The sequence below is a fragment of the Misgurnus anguillicaudatus genome, chromosome 16 (genome assembly GCF_027580225.2).
Source record: "Misgurnus anguillicaudatus chromosome 16, ASM2758022v2, whole genome shotgun sequence".
Lineage (NCBI taxonomy): Eukaryota > Metazoa > Chordata > Actinopteri > Cypriniformes > Cobitidae > Misgurnus > Misgurnus anguillicaudatus.
Window position 1 is genome coordinate 30,088,369 of NC_073352.2, and position 27,931 is coordinate 30,116,299.

General features: G+C 35.3%; 2 protein-coding genes across 2 annotated transcripts in view; one reads left to right on the forward strand and one right to left on the reverse strand.

The window, feature by feature from the left end:
- Positions 1-27,931, forward strand: part of rnf44 (ring finger protein 44) — a 57,716-nt gene that overhangs the window by 758 nt on the left and 29,027 nt on the right. The window lies entirely within an intron of this gene.
- cdhr2 (cadherin related family member 2) lies at positions 314-27,718 on the reverse strand. Its single transcript, XM_055177467.2, has 29 exons — positions 27,578-27,718; positions 27,337-27,476; positions 27,182-27,235; positions 27,010-27,099; positions 24,385-24,474; positions 24,180-24,302; positions 23,592-23,735; positions 23,418-23,493; positions 21,021-21,139; positions 20,495-20,713; positions 20,262-20,417; positions 17,442-17,600; positions 17,291-17,352; positions 16,511-16,754; positions 16,083-16,322; positions 14,851-14,920; positions 13,734-14,321; positions 11,560-11,631; positions 11,355-11,404; positions 11,044-11,201; positions 10,328-10,424; positions 10,139-10,227; positions 9,926-9,994; positions 8,996-9,146; positions 8,727-8,848; positions 5,006-5,119; positions 4,832-4,915; positions 2,179-2,242; positions 314-1,414 (listed from the first exon to the last, which is right to left on the reverse strand). The coding sequence occupies exons 1-29, from the start codon at positions 27,660-27,662 to the stop codon at positions 1,262-1,264; spliced, it is 3,882 nt and encodes a 1,293-aa protein (XP_055033442.2). The 5' UTR covers positions 27,663-27,718; the 3' UTR covers positions 314-1,261.

The window sequence follows — 27,931 nt, forward strand, 5'->3', positions numbered from 1 at the left end:
ACATTGGGGGGATCAAAACATTCAGGTCTTTATGTTTGTATGTATGTATGTATATTAAAAATATCGAAGTTTTTGATTAATAGATGGGCACATGTTGTCCCCCTCAATGTCTATTGTGGTTACAGCCCTGGTGTAAGTCAAGTTTTAGTGGATTTGTCTGGTATCTGCAGTTAAGCTCAGCACACCCATAATGAACTCCTCACCGTCAGGCCTCACGTCCACTGTGGTGGTGACTATTGTGATACTGTAGCTGTAAAGTGAAATAGTTTTGAAATTAAACCATGTCTACAAATAAAAACACTTAGCTTGTGACTAACGTTGCCAAAACAGTCAACTTTATTTCAAGAATGTAGCAAAATTAGAAGAATGTTTTCGCAAGTAATTGTATTCAGCACATATCAACATCACATTATCAACAATATATCGTATATAAACAGTTTCGGCTATGTACACCCTGGTCACCAAACCGACTTCGTAGGATCTGAGATTTATATTTGCTTGCTTTCACTCAGACTTTAGCAGGCAAGTGCCAGGTAACATTTGGCAGGGTTCACAGGTAGTCATTCTGTAAATTTGATTTCTTGATGTTGTATGTTTGATTTTAACATTCATTCACTTTGTTCACATACATAAAATATTATAAGAAATTTTAAAAAAGTGCAAAGCGAGTTCCATTTTTCTCTATAGCAAAACATCCCAGCTGGCATTTCAACGTTGATTAACCGTTGAATCAACGCCAAGGACAAGGTTGATTCAACGTAAACAAACAACAACATTATTTCAACCAAATTTCAACTTTGATTTTTAAGCATTTTATTAACCTTTTGCAACCATTTAGCATTAACTGTTGTAATAACATTGTTTCAACGTTAAATAACAAGAACTGACATTATTTCAACCATATTTCAACATTGAAGGTCGGTCATATGCCTGCTGGGATGCGAGGAATGGGATGCGAGGAAGGATTCAGTATCACTTATTGAACCCTCCAAAAGTTAATTCTTTTTTAAAAGTAGAAGTATTAGAGTTTTAAAGAAAAAGAAAAAAATAAATAAAGAAAAAACATTAGAGTTGTATTATAACTTTTCACAAAAGTTATAAATTTGATGTGCAAGATTGATACATGGCGTGGGGGCAATCCTAAAGATCGTCTTTAGACAACCATTCTTAAAAGCTTAGGCTGAGCACGAAAACTCTTTTCTTTTATGGCAGGGCTGGGTATTAAAAAGATAAAAGATAAGTGGCGGACAGGGTTTGGATGTTAGAGGTCAGTGGTGCTCATAGCGGGATTATCAAAAGCAAAATTGGGACTCTCGTTTTCTCTCTTTTTCTCACGCTGGGCCAACGCAGCACCCAGAGGCTCAATGTATGGTGAGGCAGATCTATCATCCTCCTCATCTTCTTCCTCAATCATCTATCAAACAAAAGAAAACACAAAATAATAGCACAATATACACATTAACCTAGCTAATTGGTAACACACTTTACAATAAGGTTTTATTAGATAACATCAGCGTATGCATTAGCAAAAACAGTCTAACGGTCAACGATACTTGTACAGCATTTCTTCATGTTTGTAAATTCAACGTTTACTAAAACATTTTTAAAATCAAACGTGAGTTAATTCACAATGAACTAGCGTGAACAATTGTATAACTAACATTAATAAATGATGAAAAACTGTATTGCTCTTTGCTAGTTAATGTTAACTAATGCATTTATTAATGTTAACAAATAAACATTTATTGTAAAGTGTTACCAATTTAACAAATTAAAGAATTGTTTGTATTACCAAATGTGATTTAATGTCTTGAATGATTGTTAATATGTCTAAAATACAGTGGGATCCAAATGAGACAACATTTAAATTTTATATTAAACCTGGCATTTTACAGAAAAGATTCGTATTTTGGATACACAGTGCCACGTTACTATGATTTCATTCTATTACAGCAAACAATGTAGAACATTTTGGGAAAAAGTAAGCCATCAAGTGAATATGCGATTCATACACGTTTTTCAGTGATATCTGGTAATATAATATTTGTCTGTCGATGTGTTTCAGTAAAATATATATTAAATTAAAACACTGCAAAATTGAAGAATATTTGCAAGCGGTCTCACACTTTTGGAGCGCACTGTATTATTTACTTTATCTTATTCAAACAGTACATTTACCATCATTGGCATTGAATCATTCTCTGTCATGTTCATATCAATGTTGTAGTCCAGGGAATTAAGGCTAAAACAGAACAAACACAACATCAGAATCTCACAAAGCAGCTCTACTGTATAAAGACAAGCAGTGTGTTATAAAAAAAACAAATGTTACCAGAGGACACATTTTCGACCGATGTGATTGCTTAAAACAGAATCAAAAGGACATGCTTTTCTTAGCATGCGGTATAGCTTGGTGTGATTCTGAGAAACATGAGATCACCAATATCACGACACAACACAACATTTATCTAATGCTACTGCTAAAAATAAAACGCAAACGCTAACAAAAACACGGGGCATTTGTCATGGAGGACCACAAAATTGTTTCTGACCTATTTAAAAAGAACTACCTGCCTGAATATAAATGCTGTTTCTGATCTAGAATTAAATATGCTATTTTGTACACACTGTCAGAGACAATTGTCCGTATCCATCACTGAAACGGTACCCTTTCAAAAAGTACACCTAAAGAGTGCACATGGGTACAAAAAGGATGTATACATATCTGTACCTAAATGGTACTAGAAGCTTTATAAAGGGTAGTGCCCCAGAGAAAGCTTGGGACCATTTCTGGACCATTTTTTCTGACAGTGCAGTGTATAACAGGTGTGCAGTGCATGTGAAATGTCTTAAAGGGGACATTTCACAAGACTTTAAGATGTCAAATAAATCTTTGGTTTCCCTAGAGTACGTATGTAAAGTTCTAGCTCAAAATATCACATAGATAATTTATTATAACATGTTAAAATGGCCACTTTGTAGGTGTGTCCTTTTAAATGCAAATGAGCGGATGAAATCTGGTTCAAGTGTCTGGTTGCTGAAACCTCGCCTGACTAGCTCGACAGTCGTGACAGCAGTGGGAGTTCACCCGTCACTCAAGTGGCCACGCCCTTAATTATGCAGAACTTTAAGGATGAACGGATGAGTTACAAAAAAATTCACCCTCCTCACAATTGTCATAAAGGGCAAAATTAGCTATGTAGACCAAAAACACTTTGTACCAGGTTGTCATCATGTTATTTTCTGCTGTAAAGTTGGGCATTTTATGGAGGTCTATGGAAATGTACTCTCTTTAGGAGTGGCCCGTTGATGAATTGCAGTTTAAGAGCCCGTGCCAATCGGGTGTGCCTCATTAGTCTTGAAAAGTGAAGCTTTGATCGCCCCCTGGTGGCTGGCTGCAGTATAAGTCATAAACCCCGCCCTCTCCTTTCAAACAAATGGGACTCTGCTCTAAATAAAAAATATTTACACTTCCAATAAAAGTTTCTGAAAGATGCTGATATGTTCAATTGTTCTTTTTTGTGATTTATTTTAGCTAATAATTTGATGCTAAGAAACGGGGCGTATCGTTATGATTGCCATGGTTGAATTGGGCGCGAGAGCGTTTGGGCAGAAGTTTGATACCGCGGCTCCGCCTCTGGCTCCGCGGACGATTCCTTCTGCGCATGCCTTGGCTCCAAACTGACGTTTTCACGTAACATGGCTGCGAACATGGTCGGACATTTTTGGCTTAAATTCATTACAATGGAGGGAGGCGACGTCGCGACGTCCATCTTTTTTTTAACAGTCCAATACCTCCCCTTCCCCTACATTTTTGCCCTAAACCTTGCTTTTGCGCATGCACGTGTAGGGGTAGGGCACCCCATTTTCCCCTTAGAATCAACCCTCAAAAGTAGTCAGGAACGATGTAGGCTTAAAACGAAATTACCCACGATATCTTGCCCGCCCAGCGAGACCGGTAGACTCATTGACGCTGCGCGTGACGTAGGTGAGCACGTTTGCTACGCTACTTTCTATATAGTGGTGTCTTATTTATAGGGAAAGATTTTAGCCCCCACTTCCCTCGTTGAGGGGACTTTACTGTCGAGGGCACTCAAAACCAAGTGGAAGTTTTAAGGGGGTAGAAATGGGACGTGCCCTTAGTCACTTCCGTGTTGGCTTCATCAGAGAAGATCGAAAGGTTGCCCCTTGAATTACACGCAATCACACACTGGCCGAGAATTATAAAGACCTGTTGTGTAATAAATAAGGCTGTCAATTTAAGACGCTGAAGTATAATTACATAAAAAATATTAAACAAATACTCATAAGTTAAGATCGAATTTTTCTTTTACTGGAGCCATCCAAGCTTGAATTATTGACAGCCCTAACAATCATCAAATAAAATAATATTAAAACTGCACGATATTGGAGGGGGAAATAGATTTGCTATAATGTGATAATCCTTTAAGTATGCATAATTAAATATTTAAAACTGAAAATCCTTTCCAAGAAAAGAATGCATAACGCTGTCTCTCGCCAGTCTCTCTGCTATCTGCATCGATTTAAAACTTTAACTATACATAACTTAACTAACCACTAACTTTTTAACTAAAGTGTTAAAATCATTAGGTAAATTGCAAACCAGCTGCGATCATTTTGATGTATTATGACAGATAATTTGGGCAGTATTTGTTGGCGTTATTGTCATAATTTAGCAGTGTAAACGTTTTGTGGAAATTGTTTTGTCTTCGTCTAGTTCATACAAATTTCTTTTTTTACACGCTTAAAGCTTTTGGTTGTGATAACACTGACATGTAGTCTACAGCATAATGCTGTAATGTCACTATACCTCTCTTTATCTATACTGGATCCGTCCTCATCAAAGCCAAGGTCTGCGACTGTGTTAAAATTCATATTCAGCACTGGGTTTGCTCTGTGGGATACATAACAAACAATAGGGCACATAAGCCAGAATTCTTGTTGAATTAAATTTTGTGGCTGGTTGTTAACCCATAACTCTCACCCATCGCTGGTGTATTTGTTGGTTCCAGGCACCACAGGTCCGGACTTCTGATTCTCTATCACCACTGTTGCTGCTGAGTTCATTGCTTTGGAAGCTTTGAGTTTCCTCTTGTAGCTTAAGGATTAAAGTAACCAGCAATGTAAGGATAAGAGATTAACTTAAATCCAACACCACAGCAAAAAGGATAGAGTAATGTGCACGCATTTGAGTGTGTGTGTGTGTGTGTGTGGATGCACATCAAGAAGAGCTGTTTTAAATCTGATAAATCTGGTTAGTGGATTTGCAAACCAGACAGTTGGTACCATGCATGATGTTTAGAGAAGGTTAAACAGTAAGTACTCTGTATAAAGTATACACTTTTCCTATATCATTTAAAAAAACTGATATACCCATGACTCAACCAAAGCACAACTGTTTACCCTCAGAGACCAAATGTAAGTAAAACGGCTTTGGTCAATTCATAAAAAGTAATTCACCAAGTGGGCTTCAAGAATGAAATTCTCAAGCCCTATTCAGGCACTAATTGTTTCTCATGAGGACGTCAGAAAAAATATACTTGCATGCTTCCTCCGCAATAAAACTCATGCATTTGATTGAAGATAAATTTGCGCTGGATGTGTGACTTGACAATTCGAAACACCTGGAAATGCGTTGAAATCCTGGAAATGACCATTCACATGACCCGGATAATTGTAATGAATATTTTGAAATTGTATTTAGCACTTAGACATTTTAAACGTTTTCGTGATTTCGCTGTAGTGGAGCGATGATGAAATTTTGTTCCCATACTTCTAATGATTTTAGTTATGAAGGTAGTGCTGGGTGATAATTCGATAACGATAATTTTACCAATATAAAATTTTCCTGATAAAACGAAAAACGACAGTTTGATAAGTGATCGTTAATGTTTACGCACTTTGTGTAATGTTGCGCAAGCACTTCTGGATGCAGCATGCGCTCTTACAATCACACAGTGGCTGTGTCTCAATTCCATGAACGCAAAGAACGGACTTGCGTTCACGTGGAGATTGGTCTTGCCAGACGACCCCGGAAGAACGAACTCCGAAGGTTGCGAGAACACAGAACGCACTTGTGAGAATTGAAATGTGTGCGATCTTCCTGTTTGTCACCTGACCTCCGCCATTGTTTTGCCGCAATGACTTCTGGGGCGTAACGCGATTTCAACGCGCAATGCCCTGTCCCAAATGGCACACTTCATGTGGACTTTCGGTCTCGTGGCCTTAAATTGCGCATGCTCGCATATCTCTACGAGTCCGTAGGGGGTCCCATCTGTCATTTTTACGCTTTGAAGTGTGCTCATTAGCGCCTCCTTTGCCCCCTTGATGCGGTCTTCAGTGAAGCCTGCACTGCGCACTTTACCAACCCAGAAGTCCTTGCGAAAGAGCAATCAGACGACGGAAGGGAGGAGTTCACACTGACGGGCAACTTTTCTACCTATTTCCGGTGTGACGCTCGAGTCTGTCCCAAAATAAAGTCTGCACTACATGATGTCATCCAAGTGTGGACTCTGAGGAGGACCACAAGTTCGGAGTGTGCCCTTTGGGACAGGGCCCAAGTCTGCACTCGATGCATCATCGATATCAAGAACACATCCGGGTATTTTCATGCGTCCTCTGTACTTGCGTTCTTGAGAATTGTAATTGAACTTCGACGGTTAATAATGATGTAGAGTGAGAACACGAGGATGCAAGATCGCTGAAGAACGCATATTGAGAAACTGTGTCTGTTAGTCTGTTAGACTTGAAGTAGTGGAAGATGAGGCAAGTTATTCATTTATTAGTATAGCCCAATTTGACTTGGTAGTAATTTTTTGCTTAATATTTGTGTCTCCATGTTTTAACTTCCTCTAGCATAGTTTAAAAATATATACGGTGCTAACAGGACCTGAGTGAGTTGGAGTAGATTGCAAATATAATCACCTTATTTGCTGCCGAAGTTTAGTCAGTCTGTGTAGATTGAGCGCACACACTTATCTCGTATATTTTCTCATTCGATGTTACGCGCCCGGCTTTTGCAAGTTTCATAAACGTGACCATTTAGGTCTTAAGAGAAAGTAAACAGCTAAAAGAGAAAACGCATTTGTAACAGTATATTAGATCTGGACTTTGGTCTTAAAGGGGAAGTTATCTAATTTTGCTCCTGTCTGTCACTCGTGTTAATCAAACAGCATTGAGAGAAAATCTCTCACTGCTCTTTACTAAATCACGAATAAAATTTGTACATTGAATTGTACACGAGTTTGATTCGAGTTGCTTGTTCAGGGTTCAGATTCATACTGTTTTAGAGCTATGACTGTACTGAATAATGTGGCGGTGTCCCGGACAGGGATTAGACTAGTCCTAGACTAAAACATTTTTAAGAGCTGTCCAAACCGAAAACAACTTGAGCTGACGTATCTTAAAATACATCAGTGCCCTTTGTTTTGCCTCAAAATGCACACAGGTAATGTTTTTAGTAGGGCATGTTTGTTAAAACTAGTTATATTTCCTAATTAACTAAGGCCTAGTCCTGGATTAAGCTAATCCCTGTCCAGGAAACCACCCCATTATGAACTACACATTTCTGTAACACAAAGGTGGCAAGGTTTACAAAAAGTTTTTTTTGTAAAAGGCATTTGTTCACATTAGTAAATGCATTATGAACAAAAAATTAACAATATATTCTATAATAAGCATTTAATTCTTGTTTATGTCATTACAGTAATGTTTAAAATGCATGCAAAGAAAGATGCTTAACTTTTTTTTAGAATAAACGTGAAGCTTGTGACTGTACAGTGATTTTCAGGGGTCTAAAACGAAGTGCAAAATGACTTTGCATTGATCCTCTCTTATAAACTAAGAGATCTGGATTCAGATGGCAATTCATTTACCACACAACCTTAGTGTTTGTCAAATACCATTCGCCCGGGGGGTTTTACGCGGGTGGTCGGAGAAAAACACGAACATTCTGGATTCGGATGGCAATAAAATCCCCTGTAAATGATGAAAATACCTTACGTCCCCACGAGAAACAATTACTGTCTGAAATAGGGCTTTAAACCTTACCGATGTAAGCAATGTCAGAAATTGCAATTAAAGTTAAAAAAAAAATGAAAGTGAGTTTTGCAATATAAAGTAAGTAGTACAATAAAAAGTAGAAATATTATAAAACAATTTACAACATAAGAGAACCTGTATTTAATAATTTCATTTTTTAAAATTAAGTTTACATTTTTATTATTTGCATATTAATGCTTTTTTGTTTGATGCCTAATTTTATTTGTCCTAAAATTTTTGAATTTATACTATTTGGAGGACCCCCAGTAATACCACCATGGACCCCCTGTTGAAAACACATGATAAAATGTTACCGATCAGTGAAAAATTTACAAGCATTTTTCTTCTTAACTCTTCATGTAAAACACTAGTAAAACATTCCTCAAATTGAGCCACCAACATTCCAATATTAAAACTAACACAATGATGTCCTCTCAGTTTGACAGAAAAAAGACTAGATTGTATATATTATAAATAATATTAAATACATTATAGTAATTATTTATGGTTGGTTGGTAAATTTGCTCTATTGGCAAATGAAGCAAAAATTTCATTGTAGTCCTTCTATATAAGCTACCAACATCACCATGAAATAAAACTAGATGCCCAACAAAATGCAAATGTTTAACTATTATGAGTTTAAAAAGTAAGTGAAGAAATCTTACTTTCTTCTGATGCACACTAGAGAGGTGGTTGTCACGATCGCAATGATCCCCAGAGCTGCCACCACTCCAATCATGATGAAGACTTCAGTCTTCATCTTTGTCCCACCATCAGTGGTTGTTGACTGTTGTGGAAACCAAAATGTGACTCGTAAAACACAAAGAAATGAATGTGTTGAACCCAATAAATACAAAGATTATCATACCCAATTTTTGGAAATGAATAATTAAGTGTTTTGAGAAGGTAAAGCAACTCTAAGTAAAAAACGTACGATGCCGGTGAATCCTAACTGAACCAAAACGATTCCATACTCCATATAAACCTCCTCTGAATTCAAAATTCGGTTCACATCAGCGTAGTCAAGAGCTGAACCGTTGGGGAACACAAAATACGCCTCCAGAACAGTCACGTCTTCACCAGCACTGCCAATGATATAACATCATTAAAGAGTTTAAAACAAAAGAGACACAACCATCTTTTAAAGTTGGGAAGAACCCCCCCCCCCCCCAAAAAAAGAAAAAAACGGTAACATCAGTCATGTTTAAAATGTCTTTGTTGAACCTTTAAAGATTTCTAGCTTGTAAAAAGATGTATTTATGTTATGTTAAAGTCTCATATAGGTTCAATGTTATATTTTAACTGAATGTTTTTTACATTATGAGTTTATGTAGAAAACTATAAATGTGACTTTAGCTGGGATTTTACAGACTGTATGGGAAATTAAAGTTTAGTATGATGAGATGGATGTGAGAATACAAGATGAAACTATGATATACACGCCACCTACTGGATCATACAACTTATAACATTGGATTATCATATTATGATATTTAGCTGTTTTTCAACATTAAAAATTAGGGCATTTCTCTCACGCTCAAATACGTGTCCTAAATTTTACCAGTGGTCTTCAACATGGTGTCAGGCTGCCCGCACAAAGTCTGTGAGTATCCCGCCAAAGCACATTCTACTAGTCTACATTTTTATATTTATTATTTATAATATTATTTTTTATATTAGGTTGGCTTCTTTTATGTATGTTAACATTCAAAACAATGGTGAAACAAATTAACAAGTAAAACCAACAAGTAAAATAAAAAAAGTTTTAAAGTAGCCCTTATCCATTGTGGTAGCCCTTGCTCATAAAAAGGAGACCTCTGATGTATACAGTAATACAGTAGGCTATATTTTTAATGATCCTTACCGTTGAGTTTTTTCCTCCAGTATCACATTAAAGATGTGAACTGATGCTTTTGTAGCAGATGTCAGAATCCTGTAATAGACATGTCACATTTATCTTAGATTGAAAGCATGGTGTTTTGGATTTCAAAGTAGTATGAGAAAATATCAGTGTGTACTACTGTGTCTTCAGACAAAGCAGCCGTGTGTGTTTAAAAAACAACTATAAACGTCTTACTCTCTGATACGTGGCAAATTCTCATTCACTACAGACACGGGTGACTTAAATCTGAGACTCACTTTGTAGGATGAGTCAACAGTGAGAAGCTGTAAAACAATTGAATAACAACATGCATGTAAACAAATACAGTAAATCAATGAAGAAATGGTGAAGTGTGGACCCTTAGATGCGATATTGAGGTCTTACCTCAAGCACAGAAGTGGAACAGAGAAGATCAGGGTTACAGGCCTCAACTTTCACAATGAACTTGCCTTTCTGAGCAGTGTTCATCTTTTTCAGTGAGCTGGACATTTTCAAAAACACATGTTTGAATCACATCACTCACATTTGTTGATTTTTGAATGATAATTTACAAACGTCCTGGAGTAGCTTGCCCATGAATGCAACTAACTAGGAGCGCTGTGGTGTAATATTACTAAACCTATTTCATATTTGGATATCTATACACCATTATGCTCCAAACATGAACAAAATTCTCATTTTTAAGATATAAGCATTCGAAATTGACAGTCTATCATTTTAGCCAATACGGATGAATGATTTTTCTGACATCATTCTACATTTCAGCTTCCTATCAGATTCCTGGCTGTGAGGTAAACTAAACATAATTGACTACTTTAAAAATGTCTCACCCTTCTTCAGTGGGTCTTTAAGTGATCATATTTTTTTGAGAAGGCTGCAATTTTCAGTAAACACTGGCATGCATCTGTGTATTTACATTTCCGATGTGCATGTATGATCCTTTGTGATGCAACTTGATGCAGTGACATGGTTGTAGGCAGTAACCTGTTGCCTCAAACAGTTGCATTTCTCTTTATACTTTTAAATTTTATTTTCAAACTTAATTTTTTTTTTAAACAGGCCTAATCTGTTTTTGTGTGGAACATATTGTGTTATCTTACCGTATATCTGCGGAGAACTTTCCTTCAGCATCTTGTTGAGCTTCAGTGTCAGTGTAGAAAATCAAATCTTGAGGGACATTCCCTTCACTACTGATAAATGTAACATTAACAACAGTAAACTCTGTTTTTTTGTTCTCCCCTGTGTCTCTGTCTTCGGCCTTAAAAAGAAGCGAACAATGAGTCTCTATGAAATATTTTATTTATTGACTTAAAGACTTGCAATGCACAGTCAAAATATTTTATGTTACGATGCAAAGTCTTATCAATTAAATTGACTTTACAAATGTCACTAAGTTAGCTGTTATACTCACATAAACTTTGGCGACAGCTGAGCCTTTATCAACTCTTTCAAGTAATACAACTAGACAAAGAAAATAATCGTAAAGATTTTTGTAGTGGTTTAAGTGTAAAAATTATTTTGTCTGTATAAAAACTTTTGTAAAATGTCATAGCAAATACTTTTTTTAAGGATATAACATTTTTAGGATTTAACACCAAAATATCTCACAAAATTACCATAGAAATCCTGCACTGTAAAGAACTCTGGGGCATTGTCATTGATATCCTCAATAGTAATAGTCACAATCCCTGCAAAAAAGTAAAACATACTTAAATACACTTTTATAAACGGTAAAATGTTTGTGATTCTCTTCTGAGTGCTTGACACTAGCTGCATTTCCATTTTGCACAAAACTTTAGCATTATTTTAAATTCTAAATGTCGACCAAAAATCTATTGAGAAATGACGCCTTTCCATTAATCGGTGTTATGTGACTAAAACGTAATTCAAAGCTTATATTAAATGATACACGCATGTGTGCATATTTATATATACATAATTATTATAGAGGGTATGCAAATGATGTCACCGTCGGCAAGAGGGACTGCGGTTACGCCCACTGAGTGGCAAAAGACAGAGCGGCAGCATTTGAGTACAGCATGACTGCGATAGACTGTACTAACAGATTAACAAAATTCGGAGCTATCGTTTTACAGACTGCCAAAAAACACCGAAAGGAGAAGTAAAAAGATTGTTCATGCCAACGTCCACAGACCACAGGTGAGTTACTAGGGTCACTATCAAGCAGAGGTTTTATTTGTTCCTTAAAAGTATTTTTCAAGTATTTGTATTTTATCCATGTTTTTCTTTGGAAAACATACATTTCAAAGCATATTATCATAATTTTTACTCTATAATATGCAATATTATGCTTTTTCCCAATACAAACATCCTAATAAAGCACAGATGCTTGGAAAATGTATCTAATGTAACTAAGTATTCTCCACCTCTGCTATCAAGTCCAACTAAATTTAATTTAAGCTGAAAATAGTCAGTTTTACTGGCATAACTTTTATTCTGCTATAGATTAATTGCGATTAATCGTTATGCATCCCTAATCCCAATTGAAGGCTGTGACCTTCGAAGGTGAACGTGATTTCACCAAGTAGGATGTGATCCTGGATCAACACCATTGTTGGTCCTGGATCAACGTTTTCATTAACCAATCAGATTGCAGGATTAGGATTAGTGTGTATGTTAGATTTAGGTTTAGGATTGGGTTAGGGGCTTTTAAGAAATACTCCTCAAACTATTATCTCACACTAATTTGGGGGTTTAAATATGGTTAGGGATTGAGTTAAGGGTAGGTTGGGGTATCTTTGATTAAAACGTTGGACCGTCTTTCGAAGGACGCATCTTTAAAAGCGAGTACTCGTTCTTTGGAGGTCGCAGGCTCTGAAGTCTGTGAAAAGAACTGACATGAGGTGGTCTTGCCTTCAGAGGACCCATAAGTTGCGTCACCTGCTATACGCACCCCCCGCGCCTGTCAGCATGACACAGTGGATACGTTTATTAGAATAAATATGGTACCAAAAAAAGGTACATTTATTTATCAAAAAATAACACGTTGATGTAGATTAAACTATTCAACAGTATATCAAATTAATCAACCTTAAAAATATATGGAACATACACAGAATAATATTAATACAAAACATAACTCATAATACTACTACATAATAATTTTTCTGCTAAATACACACTTTTATTCATTGAAATTTTTATTTTAAAATATCTAGCCATTACAGGCGCGCAATGAATCTCGGGATAGCCTCGGCTGTGAAGAATACAATTCGTTCAGCGAAATAAGGATGCATTTTGAGGCTTCATATTAAGCAGCCTTTGAATTGAGATGACCTTATAAGCCTTCAGTCGCGCTGCTGTGATGCATGCAATTGGTCTTAGAATACATGCTTCGAAGGTCGCTGCCTTCAAATTGGACATAGCTTTTATGTCTCATAGTTAACTAAATTAATGTCTTGCAATAAGTAATTTCAAAAACCATGGCAACAGGTATGGCACTGCGCAGATCGACATGCGCATGACATCAAAGAGAAGTTGAGTCTTAAATCGCTCTTTCTGTATTTTAATGTCATTCGCTTGACAGTTCTTGTGACGCAACATAAAGTCAACCACACCTTTCCACAGTTTCTATTGGGCACATTTTTATTCGCTATTTGAAGGTCAATAAATACGCAGTTAGTATTCTGTACACAAAGGCTTTGGTTTTTTATGGGATGATTAATACATTTCAAAGTTAATTTTAATACATATCTCACTGTAATACGAATAATAGCAATGGCTGCTATGAAAATGATAAAATTTTATTAGCAGAAACAATAGGACTTACCTTCAGTGCTGTCTGGCCCTTTTTCAGTTTTAATATCTACAACCTTGGCTGTCAAGAACGCCTGATCACATTTCTCATAGTCAATCGCTGATGGGGAAGCATAATTAACTACCACATCTCCATTAGTCTCAACTTTGAACCATTCATCTGGACACGACTTTCTGATGCCACCGCATTGACATTCAGCTGAAACAAGTGCATATTCAAGAAAGTGCTTGGTGTCCACATCTGTGCCTACAATTGCGCCCAAAGGTGCTGACACGGTTGTGTTCTCTTTAACGCACAGCATCAGATCAGCTGGAAACTCAGGCGGCGTGTCGTTCACATCCTCCACCACCACGTGTACTGTGGTCACAGCTTTATTTTGACCCAAGTCTGACGCCTCAATAGTAAGATTGTAGGTCTTGAATTCACCTTCATAGTTCAGCATAAATGCAGGATCCACTTTTATATTGCCCAGGTAACCTTCATCGGAGGGCTCAGAAATTATAATGAAACTTTTGAACGTATTTTCAATGCTGAAGGTGATGCGGTTATATATATCTGTTTGGTCAGCATCGCGAGCCAAGACCGAGCCAACTAATATACCTAAAGAGAGGACAACAGATCAGCGCAAGTTTCGGTAAATATTTTATACAGTATAGAGGCACTCTTGAAATGCTTTTAATTGTGATAAAATTCTCTTTAACCCAAAGATTAAAACTCTGTCATGTATACACCTTAAAAAAGTAAAGGGATAGTTTACCCAAAAATTTAAATTATGATGACAGAATCACCCTTAAGTTGTTAGAGACATGTATACATCTCTTTGTTCTGCTAAACACAAAGGAATATATCAAGCCGTTTGTAACCAAACTGTTTCTGAGCACAAATGGACTTTTTGAGTATTTGTTTTTCCTACTAGTTAAGTCAATGGTGCTCCTGTTTTTGCTTGATTACAAATATCTTCCTTTTTGTTCAGCAGAGCAAAATATATAAAAACTTGAGGGTGAGTAAATGATGACAGGATTTTCATTTTTCGGTGAACTAGCCCTTTAAAATGACTTGGGTTTCTTATTTAAAAACACAGCTGTAAAAATATTTCATTCAGTTCAGGAAAATACAACATGCTACTTGCCTCCTTCATTTTCTTTTACATGAAAGGTGTAATCATCATTCAGATATTTTGGAGAATTGTCATTGACATCCTAAATAAAATAGAAATATAACAAATGAGCATATATATGTATAAATGTATGTTTACATGTGTGTGGGCCATTATGTCAATAAATAATAGATAAATTAATGTAAAAACACTCAAGCACCAATTTTAAAAATGAGGACTTTTTGAGAACTTGAGTGAAGTTTGTATAACTATGCTTGCAGGTAAATTTCATTTCAATTATTAAAATTAGTTATATTTTTAAGTATTTTAACAAATTTGGTACTGATTGTCTTGGATCACAAGATGTAACATGCCATAACAATACAATGTTTTCTGTAAAAAGTGTCTTAAATATCTGAGAATTATGATTTCCTGTTGCTGAATTAGTCTGTGCAAACTCTGTTACCAAGGCAGAGTAACAGTGTTAACAGTCATGTAACATAACTAGCAGTCATACACAATTTCTCTCCCTCTCCTTATCACACACACACATAAATGACTGTCAACACTGTTACTCTAGCTTGGTAACAAGAGTTGACAGTAACAGAATTGACACTGACTAATTTAGAAAACCGGAAATCAAGATTTTCAGCTTTTTACAGACAATGTTTTATTGATATGGCCTGTAATATCTTGTGATCAATGACATCGAGTACCAAAATATTTTTAAAAATTTGGTACTGATAATCTTGGATCACAAGATTTTACAGGCCATAACAATATAATATTTTCTGTAAAAAGTGTCTTGTGTATAGCTGAAAATTATGATTTCCTGTTGCTGAATTAGTCTCTGTCAACTCTGTTCCACCAAGGTAGAGTAACAGTGTTGACAGTCATGTAACATAACTGACACACCGTCGGTCTCCCTCTCTTTATCACACACACACACACACACACACACACACACACACACACACACACACACACACACACACACACACACATGACCGTCAACACTGTTACTCCACCTTGGTAACAGAGTTGACAGTAACAGACTTGACACTGACTAATTTAGAAAACTGGAAATCATGATTTTCAGCTTGTTACAGAAAATGTTTTGATATTGCTTGGAACATCTTGTGATCAATGACATCGAGTACCAAAATATTAAGATAATTTAAAAATAAAACCATTTCTACTCCAAAATGTAGAAAAAATGAATGATATTGGACACCAAATGAATCGCATATAAATCAGATTCTCACCGCAATGTTGATGATAACTGTGGCTGATGAGGACAGGGATGGCATGCCCATGTCTGAAGCGATCACCGTCAACTCAATCACACCATTCAGCTTAGGGTCGATGGCCTCACGGTCCAATAAACCTTTGTTCAGAAGCACGCCACTGTCCAGGTCGATGGTAAAGTTGCTACTGAAAGATCCGTCTTTAATGTGATATTGGATTTTGCTGTTCTGTGTTTCTGGTTCATCTCCATCTCGAGCCTGTCAAAATAAGTTATATTTAGCAGACAATTTTATATATTATATTATATATTAGCATTGTGTGTGACTCTTGAGTGGGATTTGAACCCATGTGCTTTGTTAGTGCCATACTCTAGGAGTAAAACGATTATTCAAAAAGCTATACAATCTCAGTTCTTCACAGCAGGTGTCTCAGCCATTTGGTTTACCTGAATTTCAATCTCTAAATTGTCGTTTTCTTGTACAAAAGTTTCATATTTTTCTCTGTTCATTACTGGTGTCTGATCATTAATGTCTCGAAGGTTGATTTCCACAACAGTGGTACCGGTCTTGCCTTCTGAATCAATGGCCTGTAGAGTTGGTGTGTAGGAACTGGTGATTTCCCTATCAAGAAGCTTTCCATCTTTTACATAGATAGTTCCATTATTTGGGAAGACCTCAAAGTACTTCAGCCTGGACAATGAAAGCAAATTTAAGAAATGACCAGAAAGAAATAGCCGTCATTACACTAGTCTAGTTTCACCTAGACCTGATATGTGGCTATGAGTAACCCACTTCTAGCCCAAATAAACTTGGTTATATGTCGTTTTGCCTAAATAACTTGTGAGATATTACATTTATGTAAGCAAACTCAACATGGATTACAAGGTGATGGGTTTTTAGTCTTATGTTTCGACTTGTATTTAATGTTCACTGACAGCACAAATTTTGCCTTGTTTTAGCCTAGACCTTTGCACTGTGTTTAGTTGGCTATTAGACATCTTTTAAATGCTAAATTGCTTGCTAGGTAATCTTAATATCTACTGTTCATACACATCTAGCCATCCACTGGAGGGTCTCATCCAGTTTAGTTCTTAAAAGTTACAGTCACTTATTTAGCTAGCGATTTACTGACTATAGTTAGTTGGAGCTAAACTTTGCAGGACAGGGGCCCTCCAGGACCAGGAATGCCCACCCCTTAATAGTGTATTGAATATTCACCAACGTACATGCTGCCCGGCACCAGTTTGTAAGTTATCTTGCCATCATCCAAGGCATCTTCATCTGTTGCCTGTCCGACGAAACACATGGGAGAATGGGATTAATCATCTTGTCGTATAGGATACATTGAACTGTGCAAAATAAAGATTTTGTACTTGCTGTAATGGTAGCTATTATAGTACCGTCTTTACAGTGTTCATTAATAGAGAACTCGTAATTTTCCTTCTCAAATTCAGGGTAGTTGTCATTTACATCATTGATGTTAATAGTGACAGAGGCTGTAGAGGTGAAGTCTGCATTGGCATCTTTAGCAATAATCTGGGGAGATTCAAAGCGCATGGTATTGAGCATATGGTATTCATTTTAAAATCAACCTATGAATGGCTTACTTATAGTTTTCTGTGCCCATTAAACTGGCATAGAAATTATTTTAGTATTAAAAAATGTGGCACACTTCAAACAAAAATAGTTGGTATCTGTGATGTTGCCTTTATCACAGATCCGATATAGTCTGATTACCATAAAAAAATAACCCCAACATTACAGGGGTAAAAGTAAGTCGTTTAAAAATGTGTGAATGTGGTCGTACGTATTCATATGAATTAGCCACCTCGTAAAATACGTACAAACTGCAATGAGAGAGCATCGTATGAGTAACCCACCCTAAATAAACTTGAATTTGATTATCACTCTTAAAAATAAAGGTGCTTAATAGAAGAACCTTTTTTGGTTCCTCAAAGAACCATTTAGTCAAGGGTTCTTTAAATAACCATTTCTTTTGTACATTTTTGTAATGTGAAAAACCCATTTTCACCTGTTTTTAAGAGTTTATGCTGTTTTTGCCAAAATAACTTGCAAGATGTATGAGTGATTACAGGATGTTTGCTTTCATGTATTTATTTCATTTATTTTTGGCCTATGGTTAGACAATATTTAAATTTTCACTGACAGCCCAATTTGGCCTTGTTTTAGATGTTTGTGTTTGGATGGCTATAGATGTCTTTTAAATGCAAAATTGCTTGCTAGGGTCAACAACCTTCCACAAAATAATTCATGGTAAAGTTAAAATAAAGTTCAGGTGTAATGTTTCAAAGTATAGATTAATAAATAAATGTTGTAAAGATGGAAACGCGGACTAATATTAAAAATAAAACTTTTAATGTCACGCCGGATTTTTTGTATGCTCATGGTGAGAGTCAGGATAAATTATAAAGAATAAAACAAAATTATGTTTATTTAAAGTTTAATTTTACTGTAAAACTATTCGGATTGACTTGGTAAAAGACTTTGTTAACACTTGTATTTGTAAACAATTAGTTAATGCATTAGCTAACCTTTAACCAACACTGTAAGCCTGGATAAGTTGAGTTTACTAGGCTTAGTGTTTAAATTTCTTCCAATATTCCTGCACTCTTAACTCGGGTTAGTTGACATTACTAGAAATTTGTGAGGAAACCTGTTGCATATAACTATAGTTTTTATCACTTTATATTACTTTTGATGTTATAAATAGTATTATAACACAAAATGAATGACTGACTTTAAGTCAATCATTGAATAAACGTGATTCTCCACAGAAACACAAACAAAACTGTGTCAGTACTGTGGAGAGAAATACAATAAAATGTTCTGAACAGGGTTCATGTACGGAAACACTGATCACCTGAACGGTGACTTCATTATAGTTTACAACAAAACAACATCAATAAAATAAGAGCTTGAACCTATATGACATTTTATTAACAAATATTTGATTAGTGAAAGTTTTTATCAGTTTTTATTCTGTGAAAAAGCAGAAAATAATCAAAATATTCAGGCGCTAAGGATTATTGGTATTCCTCACAGGTAACTAATAATAACTAATAATTTTAAATTCATTTTACTTGAATGTTTTAGTTTAATGGATTTTGTAAGCTTAAAGTTAAATCAACTAAACTTTAAGCTTTGGCTTCAAAACAGAATATTAAGTGATGTTTACTTGATTGTTTAAGTAAAGACAATATCTGGGTTAACAGTGAACAATGAACAATACTTCTACAACATTAATTTATCTTTGTTCATGTAAATTTTTGCATTTATTAATACATTTATAGAATCAAGCGTTGTAACTGTCAACATTAATTAATGCACGTTAAACTAACCTGAATAACTTTATTGAAATTAAAGGGGACATTTTGCAAGACTTTATAAATCTATGGTGTCTTGTACGCATGTATAGTTTTAGCTCAAAATACTCCACAGATAATTTATTATATTATGTTAAAATTGACACTTTAGGGGTAAGCAAAAATTAGCGGATTTTGGGTGTGTCCTTTAAAATGCAAATGAGCTGATCTCTGGACTAAATGGCAGTGCCATGGTTGGATGGTGCAGATTAATTATAAGATCCACTTCTGACATCACAAGGGGAGCCACATTTCAATGACCTATTTTTTCACATGCGTGCCGAGAATGGTTTACCAAAACTAAGTGATAAACTAAGATCTTTATCACATTAGGTTGAAAGAAGCACTTTAAAGCACGTACACATAGACAAAGTTACTTTAACATTAACAAGAATTAATAAATGCTGAAAAACTATATTGTTCATTGTTAGTTCATGTTAGTTAACTCATTTAATAATGTTTATATTTTGGAATAAAATATCAGCACTCTTTGTTCAATCAAACTTGTAAACTGGAATGAACTGTTGTATCAAATATTTCATATTTGATATGCTTGTTCAAAGTACATTGTTATCTTTTTATGGCCAGTTACAATCATAAATGTCACCCACTGTAAAATAATCAAACCGTGTTCTTTGGTTTCTGTAAATAAGGTAAAGCAGTGTTTAGTTGCTGGAATGCTCTTCTTCATTATATCTAATCTTTCCTAATGTAATTGATCTAAAATACAAGCACCCACAATTCTTTCACTTTAAGCTGGGGATATTTCTGACCCATGTGGTTAATCTTAAGAGACACTCTTTCAGATACATACCTGCACAGTCATTGTTTTTTTCTTCTCAAAATCAACAGCTTCTGAATTTTTTATCATCACTTGTACAATACTGTCTGCCAGACCAGAGCTGGGAGACACAGAGAATGCATCCTTATCTGGACCATCAAGCTTGAGCTCGAACGTACTGTTTTCACCCTGAATCAGAAATCATATTTGTAAAATTGAAAAATAAAAATCACAAAAATAAAAATGCAAATATTGTTATTACCAACCTGGTCTGGATCTTTGACTCTAATATTCAGACGAGCTACAGCCACACCTACAGATGAATGTTCATCAACTACACCCGTGAAACTGTTTATCTGTGTGCAGCTATCACCTACACACTCATAAAAATTTGGCCCGTTGTCATTCACATCTGTAATAGAAATCTGTAGTGTTTGTACGGTGCTGGCAATGACTCCATTCACATTAGGGTTTGTTTCACTTGCCTAAAACACAGGGAGGAAAATGTGTTTTTACATAAAAGTGTAATTTCTTTGACAGACTTTAAATGTAAGGAGACAAATGAGGAGCTCAGATGCAAAACCCTCTAAGTGCGTCTGACATGTTTTCTTGTATATCAAACTTGTTTTTCTAAAAAACTTAAGAAGAGGATTAGTGGACGTAAAGTGAAATCATTTGGAAGATGTTTAGTATTTGTTGAGAGAATTCGCTTAATATCAGTATCTCAATTTTGATGGAGATGGCGTTTAGAGGCTTTTGCATCTAGGCTTTTCATATCTGAATTGAATTTACCTTTATATTCAATTCTACAACAGCAGAAATATCCAGCAAAGCCTCTCGATCAAACACAGTATTAACAGTAATTTTACCATCACTCTTTGCGATTTGGAAAAGGTCTTGTGCATTAGTACCTGTAAAAAGTATTAGTAGTAACAATTATTTGGCATGATTAATAAAAGAGATGCAAACCACTAATCCAACTATGGTTTACTTTTTGCATGTAATGTTCAACTTAAACAGTTTCTACAAAACGCGAACAGTAAAGTTGGTAGTACAGTGTTTTAAATGATGAGCTCTATACTACCTCCTAAAAATAAAAATGCTACAGATCCCGTAGAAGAACCATTTTTGGCTGAATGGTTCCATAAAAAACTTTAGGGCCCTATTTTAACGATCTAAGCGCATTGTCTAAAGCGCACAGCGCAACGTCTAAATGGGCGTGTCCAAATCCACTTTTGCTAATTTAACGACAGGAAAAATGATTTGTACGCTGAGCGCATGGTCGAAAAGGGTTGGTCCGTTTTTTTAAATGAGTAATGGGAGTATTTGGGGCATAACGTGCAATAAACCAATGAGAGTCTCAGCTCTCATCCCCTTTAAAAGACAGTTGCGCTGGTGCTATGTCTAATCCCAATTTAGATGATGGACTTTGTAAACTGAAAATCTAAGTGAAGGAAGAAGATCCCCAGTTTAAGATTAATGTTAAATAATTGTGGTGTTTTTCACTTGTATTGAACTTGTTATTTTTCTTTTAGTCATGGAAGTAAAAAAGCAGGCTTTTAATTGTTTTAAATGTATGGCTATCCAATATCATCAAAAAATAAGCAGCTCTTTGCGCCTTCTAACGTCTCATAATTAGTCCTCATTTATGTCCAAAAGACTCAATAATAATCTTTTACATTCAATCCTTTAATCTTTCATATTTAAAAACGTTTTTGTGCTGCTGCGCATTCATGTGTGTGATAAGCAAACCCGCGTTGTCGTCCCATTTATAGGCGCATATTACTAATGCTCTCTTTAAATAACAAAAAAACATATTTGCGCCATTGACTTTAGACCAGGTTTTTGTTGGTCAATGGCATAGTCTATTTTAGTTGCCTCAAAATAGCAACGCACCAACAATGCACCTGAACACACCTCGTTTTCAGACCAGAACGCCCATGGGGGCAAAAGGGGGCGCAAATCCATTTGCTATTTAAACAACATGGCGCTTAACGTAAAAACGATAATTGCTCAGGGTGGAAACTAGAAAAAGACACTTGCGTTGCGAATTGCGGTGCATTGCTCCGGGTGTATGATAGAGTCTTTAATATTTGAAGAACAAAAGTGAAAAAAAAGGTATGAAAGAAATATTTCTTATAAGAACCTTGACTGGAAACACCTCAGAAACTCCTCGAATTTATAAATATTTACACTCACAATATGATTTTATTTACTTACTACAAAAGTATAACATATTATACAAATTTATTCAACACCATTGCACACTTTATATCATGTTTCATACCATGTAAAGGAAAACATGATAATATAAAAAGTACTGTACAGTAATGCAGAAAAGCCCATTACAACCATGTTCAAGCTATTAAAAACTTTCAGATGCAAAAAGGAACTAAATGTAATATTGGATAAACTAGTTAATGATATTGCGCAAATGCTATCGGCCTCTTCAAAAGTCTTCGTGAATTATTTTGTTATAAGACTCCGTTATCATACATCTCGTCTCTTCTACTCTAAGTACACTGAAAAAAGTGTTTAAGTCAGATTTTTATGATGAATAAGTGACTGTTTATGTAATTGGCAAAAGAAAACTTCGCCAACCAAATGTTGCCAAAAAGTGTGCATGTGACATCAAAGTACTCCCAAAGCACTGAGAATCCCTGTCATGTTACTTCAATATCATATAGTATGCTCAGCCTAAAGTCGTCAGTATGGCCTACATAAAATACGACTGCCCTCTACAGGTTTTTGTATTTCCTGCATCCCCCACCGAATCCCCCTTCTGCAGGATCTCGCAGAATTTCGGAAGTGCTCGCGGCATTCTGCTCTCTGAGACGCGCATTTTTAAAGGCCACATCTGTAGGAGATGTCAAATTGCCCTTTCTGCAGTGTGTTTATAGATCAACCTTCTTGCTGCGAGACAGCAGTGCTCTGTTTGGCCGCCCCAAATATCTTAATTAGAAAGGGTGTCCCAGTGCTTTTGTCTATTTAGTTTAGCGGAGTAATCCGACTTGGTTTAAGTAACTTTGATGCTGAAAAACTTGCATGCAAGTTACAACAGCATACCGAAACTTTTGTGCGGTGCTCCATACATTCAATACTTGGTATTAAATTCACTAGATAATGAATAATAGTCAGCAAACACAAAGATCACTTTGTAGACCTTTTAAAGATCTCAAACTGACTCACTTTCGATGCTGTAGACGATTGGGTCGTTGATTCCTGTATCCGGATCTCTGGCTCTCACAGTAAAGACAAGCGTACCCTGATATAAAGTGTAAGAGCGATGACATTTTAATACAAGTGGCTTGACTACATCACATAGTTAACTTTACAACAAGAAAGAGAAAATATATCACTCACCTTGGGTGAATTCTCATCAATTGTGACATAGTTTGGTAAATTCAGAAACTGTGGGTCAATGTCTGGCACATCTTTAACTGCGATTAATGCAATTGTTGTGGATGACTGAAACGTTTCTACGTTATTCAATGGCCCACCACCATCCTGACAAAACAATGACCAGTTATCATATGCATTTTGCAGACACTTTTATCCAATGCAACTTAAATTGCAATAAATCTATACTCGCACTGTAAAAAAGCATTAATTTCAACTTGATTTTATAAGTTATGTCCGCTTATCACAAGCCAAAACTTAAAATAGTAGGTTGATTTGACTTGCAAACCCAATTTGTTTTAACTTCATGCTGCATATTTTACAGTGCATGAATTCATTCAATCATTCTTTATCAGTATGTGTGTTCCTTCTGGATCAAACCCCTGACCTTTTTATTGCTGTTGCTATTCTCTATCAGCTGAACTTCAGGAATATATAAAATATGAAATCGCAATATGACAAAATTTTAATTAAATAATAATTTGATAAATCATAATGGATGTTTTTATTTGTTACGGCTAGGTAATGAGCATAATTAATTGCAGTACTCACAGTTGCGTTGACTTTTATCTGATAGAAAGGGCTTTTCTCATTAAAGTTTAAAGGTCCCTTAAGTACAACATTTCCATTGGTCTCAGAGATTTCAAACAGTTGAAGTCCGTCATTTGGTACAACCTAAGACAAGCAAACTGTGTTATGAATACAAAGTCAAATGTAAGGGTGTAAATGCAGTTTAAGGCACAGAAGTGAAACTTACTTCATCAATTTTGTAGGACACAATAGCAGCTCGGCCTGAATCAATATCTGTGGCGGATGCTGTAAATATTGTAGTGCCCACAGGTGTATTCTGAAGGAGAGAACAGAAAGAAACATAAACTGGGTTCACTGAAAACCCTAATAAGTTGACTGAACTAATTTTAATGAGTAAACGCATTGCCTCAATTAAATTAAGTAATGGGTCTTCCAAAAACATATAAGTTCACTTAACTTGGTGGCCACATAGACTGAACTTAAAATTTTGAAGTTCACCAAACTTGGAGTTTGTACAGTGCACTATACACGATTAAGTTCACTTGGTGTCATAAAGACTGAACTTGAATTGTCATTTAACTTTATAACAATGTGTAATGAAAGTTATTCAGGACTGATTCTGTCAATCAATAAATTAACTTAAATCTCCACAGCAGCACACAACAAACTTATACATTATAGTTAAGGGGAATACAATGAGTTAAATGTGGTGCATGCATACCAAACGAAACACTGATCACCTGAACGGTTACTTCACAAAAAAGCATCAATAATGTTACAGAGTGTAAAACTCTAAGACATTTGTCATATCAGTTGTTATTCTTGGACCAAAAATAAATCTTTTGAAATTTTCATGGGCAAGGGCTTATGGGTATTCCACACAAGAAATGATCATCTTAAGTTAATTGCACTTGATTTTTTAAGTTTATGGTTTATGTAAGTTAATTAATTAAAAGAACAAAGATAGTTAAGTTATGGATCCAAAATGCAAAATTGAAGTCATGATTGCTTGAGTGAGTACAAACAGCATTAGGGCTTTCAGTGTTCAAAGAATCTCTCAGTATTGCTCAATACACCTGAAAAGACTGCAAAATATTTTTTCTTGCTTAGTTTTTGTCTTGTTTTCAGTACAAATATCTAAAAATTATTAAATTATGATGCATTTTCTTGATGAGCAAAATGAGTCTAGTTTTTTAGACAAAAATGATACAATAAGTGAAGTAAAGAAAATGTATCGGATTAATATTTTTTCACATTTTTGCATAAATCTGTTAATCAACTTCAGTACTGATCAAAACTACCAAATGTTTACAAAAATTTCATGATTTTAACTCTTTAATTGCCAAATTCATAAGTGATGTCACTGATTTGAGGAGAAAAAAACATACAAAATGACTGATTTTCAATATAAAAAGTGATTTGTGAAAAGGGATTTTTTCCCACCTTTTTCACAGTCTTGGGCATGCCAAAGATTATTAAAAACATTGGGTTTGATGCATTTTTAGTTTTTTGTGCAGCATCAGATTTTATTTTTTTCTCCCTACTTTATGGATTGTAGCATTTTTGCCCCATTGACTTCCATTTATAATGACATTTTTTGATTGCAAAGCCATGACACCTTATTATCATGCATTCTTGATTGTTGGTGGTTTTTCTTTTTGCAAAGAGGTAAAATTTGTCATTTTTACTGTTGATCACCATGTGGCACTATTAACCCTTTAGTATGTTTTAACTAATCTTTTACATGCCCAAGACTGTGAAAGGGTAAAAGAAAATCCAGTCCACAATCACTTTTTATATTGAAAATAAGTCATTTTGTGCCCCCCCCAAAGTAACATCACTTATGAACTTGGCATTTAAAGAGTTAAAATCGTGGAATTTTGATCAGTACTGCGGTTGATTTAACAGATTTATGCAAAAAAAAAGGAAAAAAATCTGATACATTTTTACAGCAGTTTAATTTAGTGGCCATTAACAACACAAATGGGTAGTAAATTTGCACACAGTATGTTGTTGAGTTTTTGAAAAATTTCAAAGTATTTTGTTAATATATGTGTAAATATAAAATGTGTCACCAAAAATCATTCCATTTGTTGAAACAAAGAGAAAGTTGTAGCCAAATTAAGACTAAAAAATAACAAAAATGGCCAAAAGTGGCCCCAACAACACATAAGGGTTAAATCTAAAAGTAAGTGTTTTCCGTCATTGTTTACTTTATATTAAAGGTTTTATTCAACAGATTAGGGATGGGACGATTACCGGTTTCACTATTAACCACGATAAAATGTCCTGACAGTTAGTATTATCGTTTCAAATTTAATTATCATTATAACCGTGTTTGATTACCGTGATTTTGAAAACTCACAGTAAATCCAGTCCAGCCAGAATCAGTTTGAAGCAGGCGCGGACATGCAACATAGTTTTTTGCACAAGAAGGCATTTATTTATTCACGTTAAACTTATTAGACAGATTTATTTCTTTTTTACCCCAGAAATAATTTCAGGGGCATGAAATATTAAATTTTGATTTTTAAAAATAAAACTTTTGATAATTTCCATCTCATTTTAACAAAACCATGATAATTTTCATACTGTCCCATCCAGTTTATTTTAAATTAAATAATATAGCGTAGACATATTCTGGACAAGTGTCCTGAGATTCACCCTAACCATCAAAGTGCTCAGACTGTAAGTAAAGTTCAGTCAGAGCAGATTAAAGACCGAATTAGCCAAGCTTACAACACATGCAAGATCAACACTATCCAATGTTGTAGATTTTAGCACCAACGATATGAAGCTGTTTAGTCTAATTATTACACAACAATAAAAAATAAAGGTCACATAAACTCACCTCTGGAATGTCTCTGTTGTATGGAAGATTTTCAAATAACGGTTTGTTGTCATTAGCATCTAAGACCGCAATATAAACCGTTTTTATCACCTGATACGACAGAAGGACGTGTTAAGATTCAGGGAAGGAAATGTTTATGGCTATTGCAACATGTTCAGTGGATTCAACTTACATCTGCATAAACACCATCATTCACAACAACCTCTATTTGAAAGAGGTCATTTGTCTATAGTGAGAGGATTTATAAAAAAAACACAGTTCATTTTAACAATCACTATTTTAAATTCAATTCATAATTATTCAGGAATAATGTCAAGCTCAATGTACCTCTCTATCCAGTTTGGTACCGATTGTGACTTCACCAGTCTGTTTGTTGGCTTTAAAATAATAAGCATTTTGTCCCTGGATTTTATATGTTAAAGTATCATTATCGACATCGTACGCGTCAATTTGAAATGCAACTTCGTCTGCCAGGTAAAACAAAATAGATTGGGAAATGTTACATTTTATTAAATGTAAAGTGAACTCAGTACGCAAAATGTCATTATATTAAAACAGATGTACAGACCTATTTCGATATCTTCACTCACTTGTACCATCGCCATATTAATGACAGGTAAGGAGTTACAGTAAGATGAAGAGAGCACATACATAATCCATCATTTGTGAATCTTTTATCATAAATAAAAATAAAACTCACACATCACCAATCTAGACTTTAGGATCATTTTGAGATACTCACATGAAGGAATGAAGGCGAAAAGGAAAAGTAAAGCTTTCCCCATCTTCCCCATGTCTGTCTTTTGGATTGTAATGTCAAAGAATGAAAGACATAATAAAAAAACACGTCAGAACATTTTCATCATTGCATCTCTAGAGGAAGCAACTTTCCTAAAACATTTCTAAAAGAAATCATCACTGC

Excerpts from the sequence above, each read along its gene's own strand:
- cdhr2 (XM_055177467.2), bottom strand. The coding sequence starts at position 27,662 with ATGTATGTGCTCTCTTCATCTTACTGTAACTCCTTACCTGTCATTAAT. Across the intron at positions 23,736-24,179 it reads AGATAAAAGTCAACGCAACT|GATGGTGGTGGGCCATTGAA; the intron begins GTGAGTACTGCA and ends TTGTTTTGTCAG. Across the intron at positions 11,202-11,354 it reads CAGCTGTCGCCAAAGTTTAT|GCCGAAGACAGAGACACAGG; the intron begins GTGAGTATAACA and ends CTTCTTTTTAAG.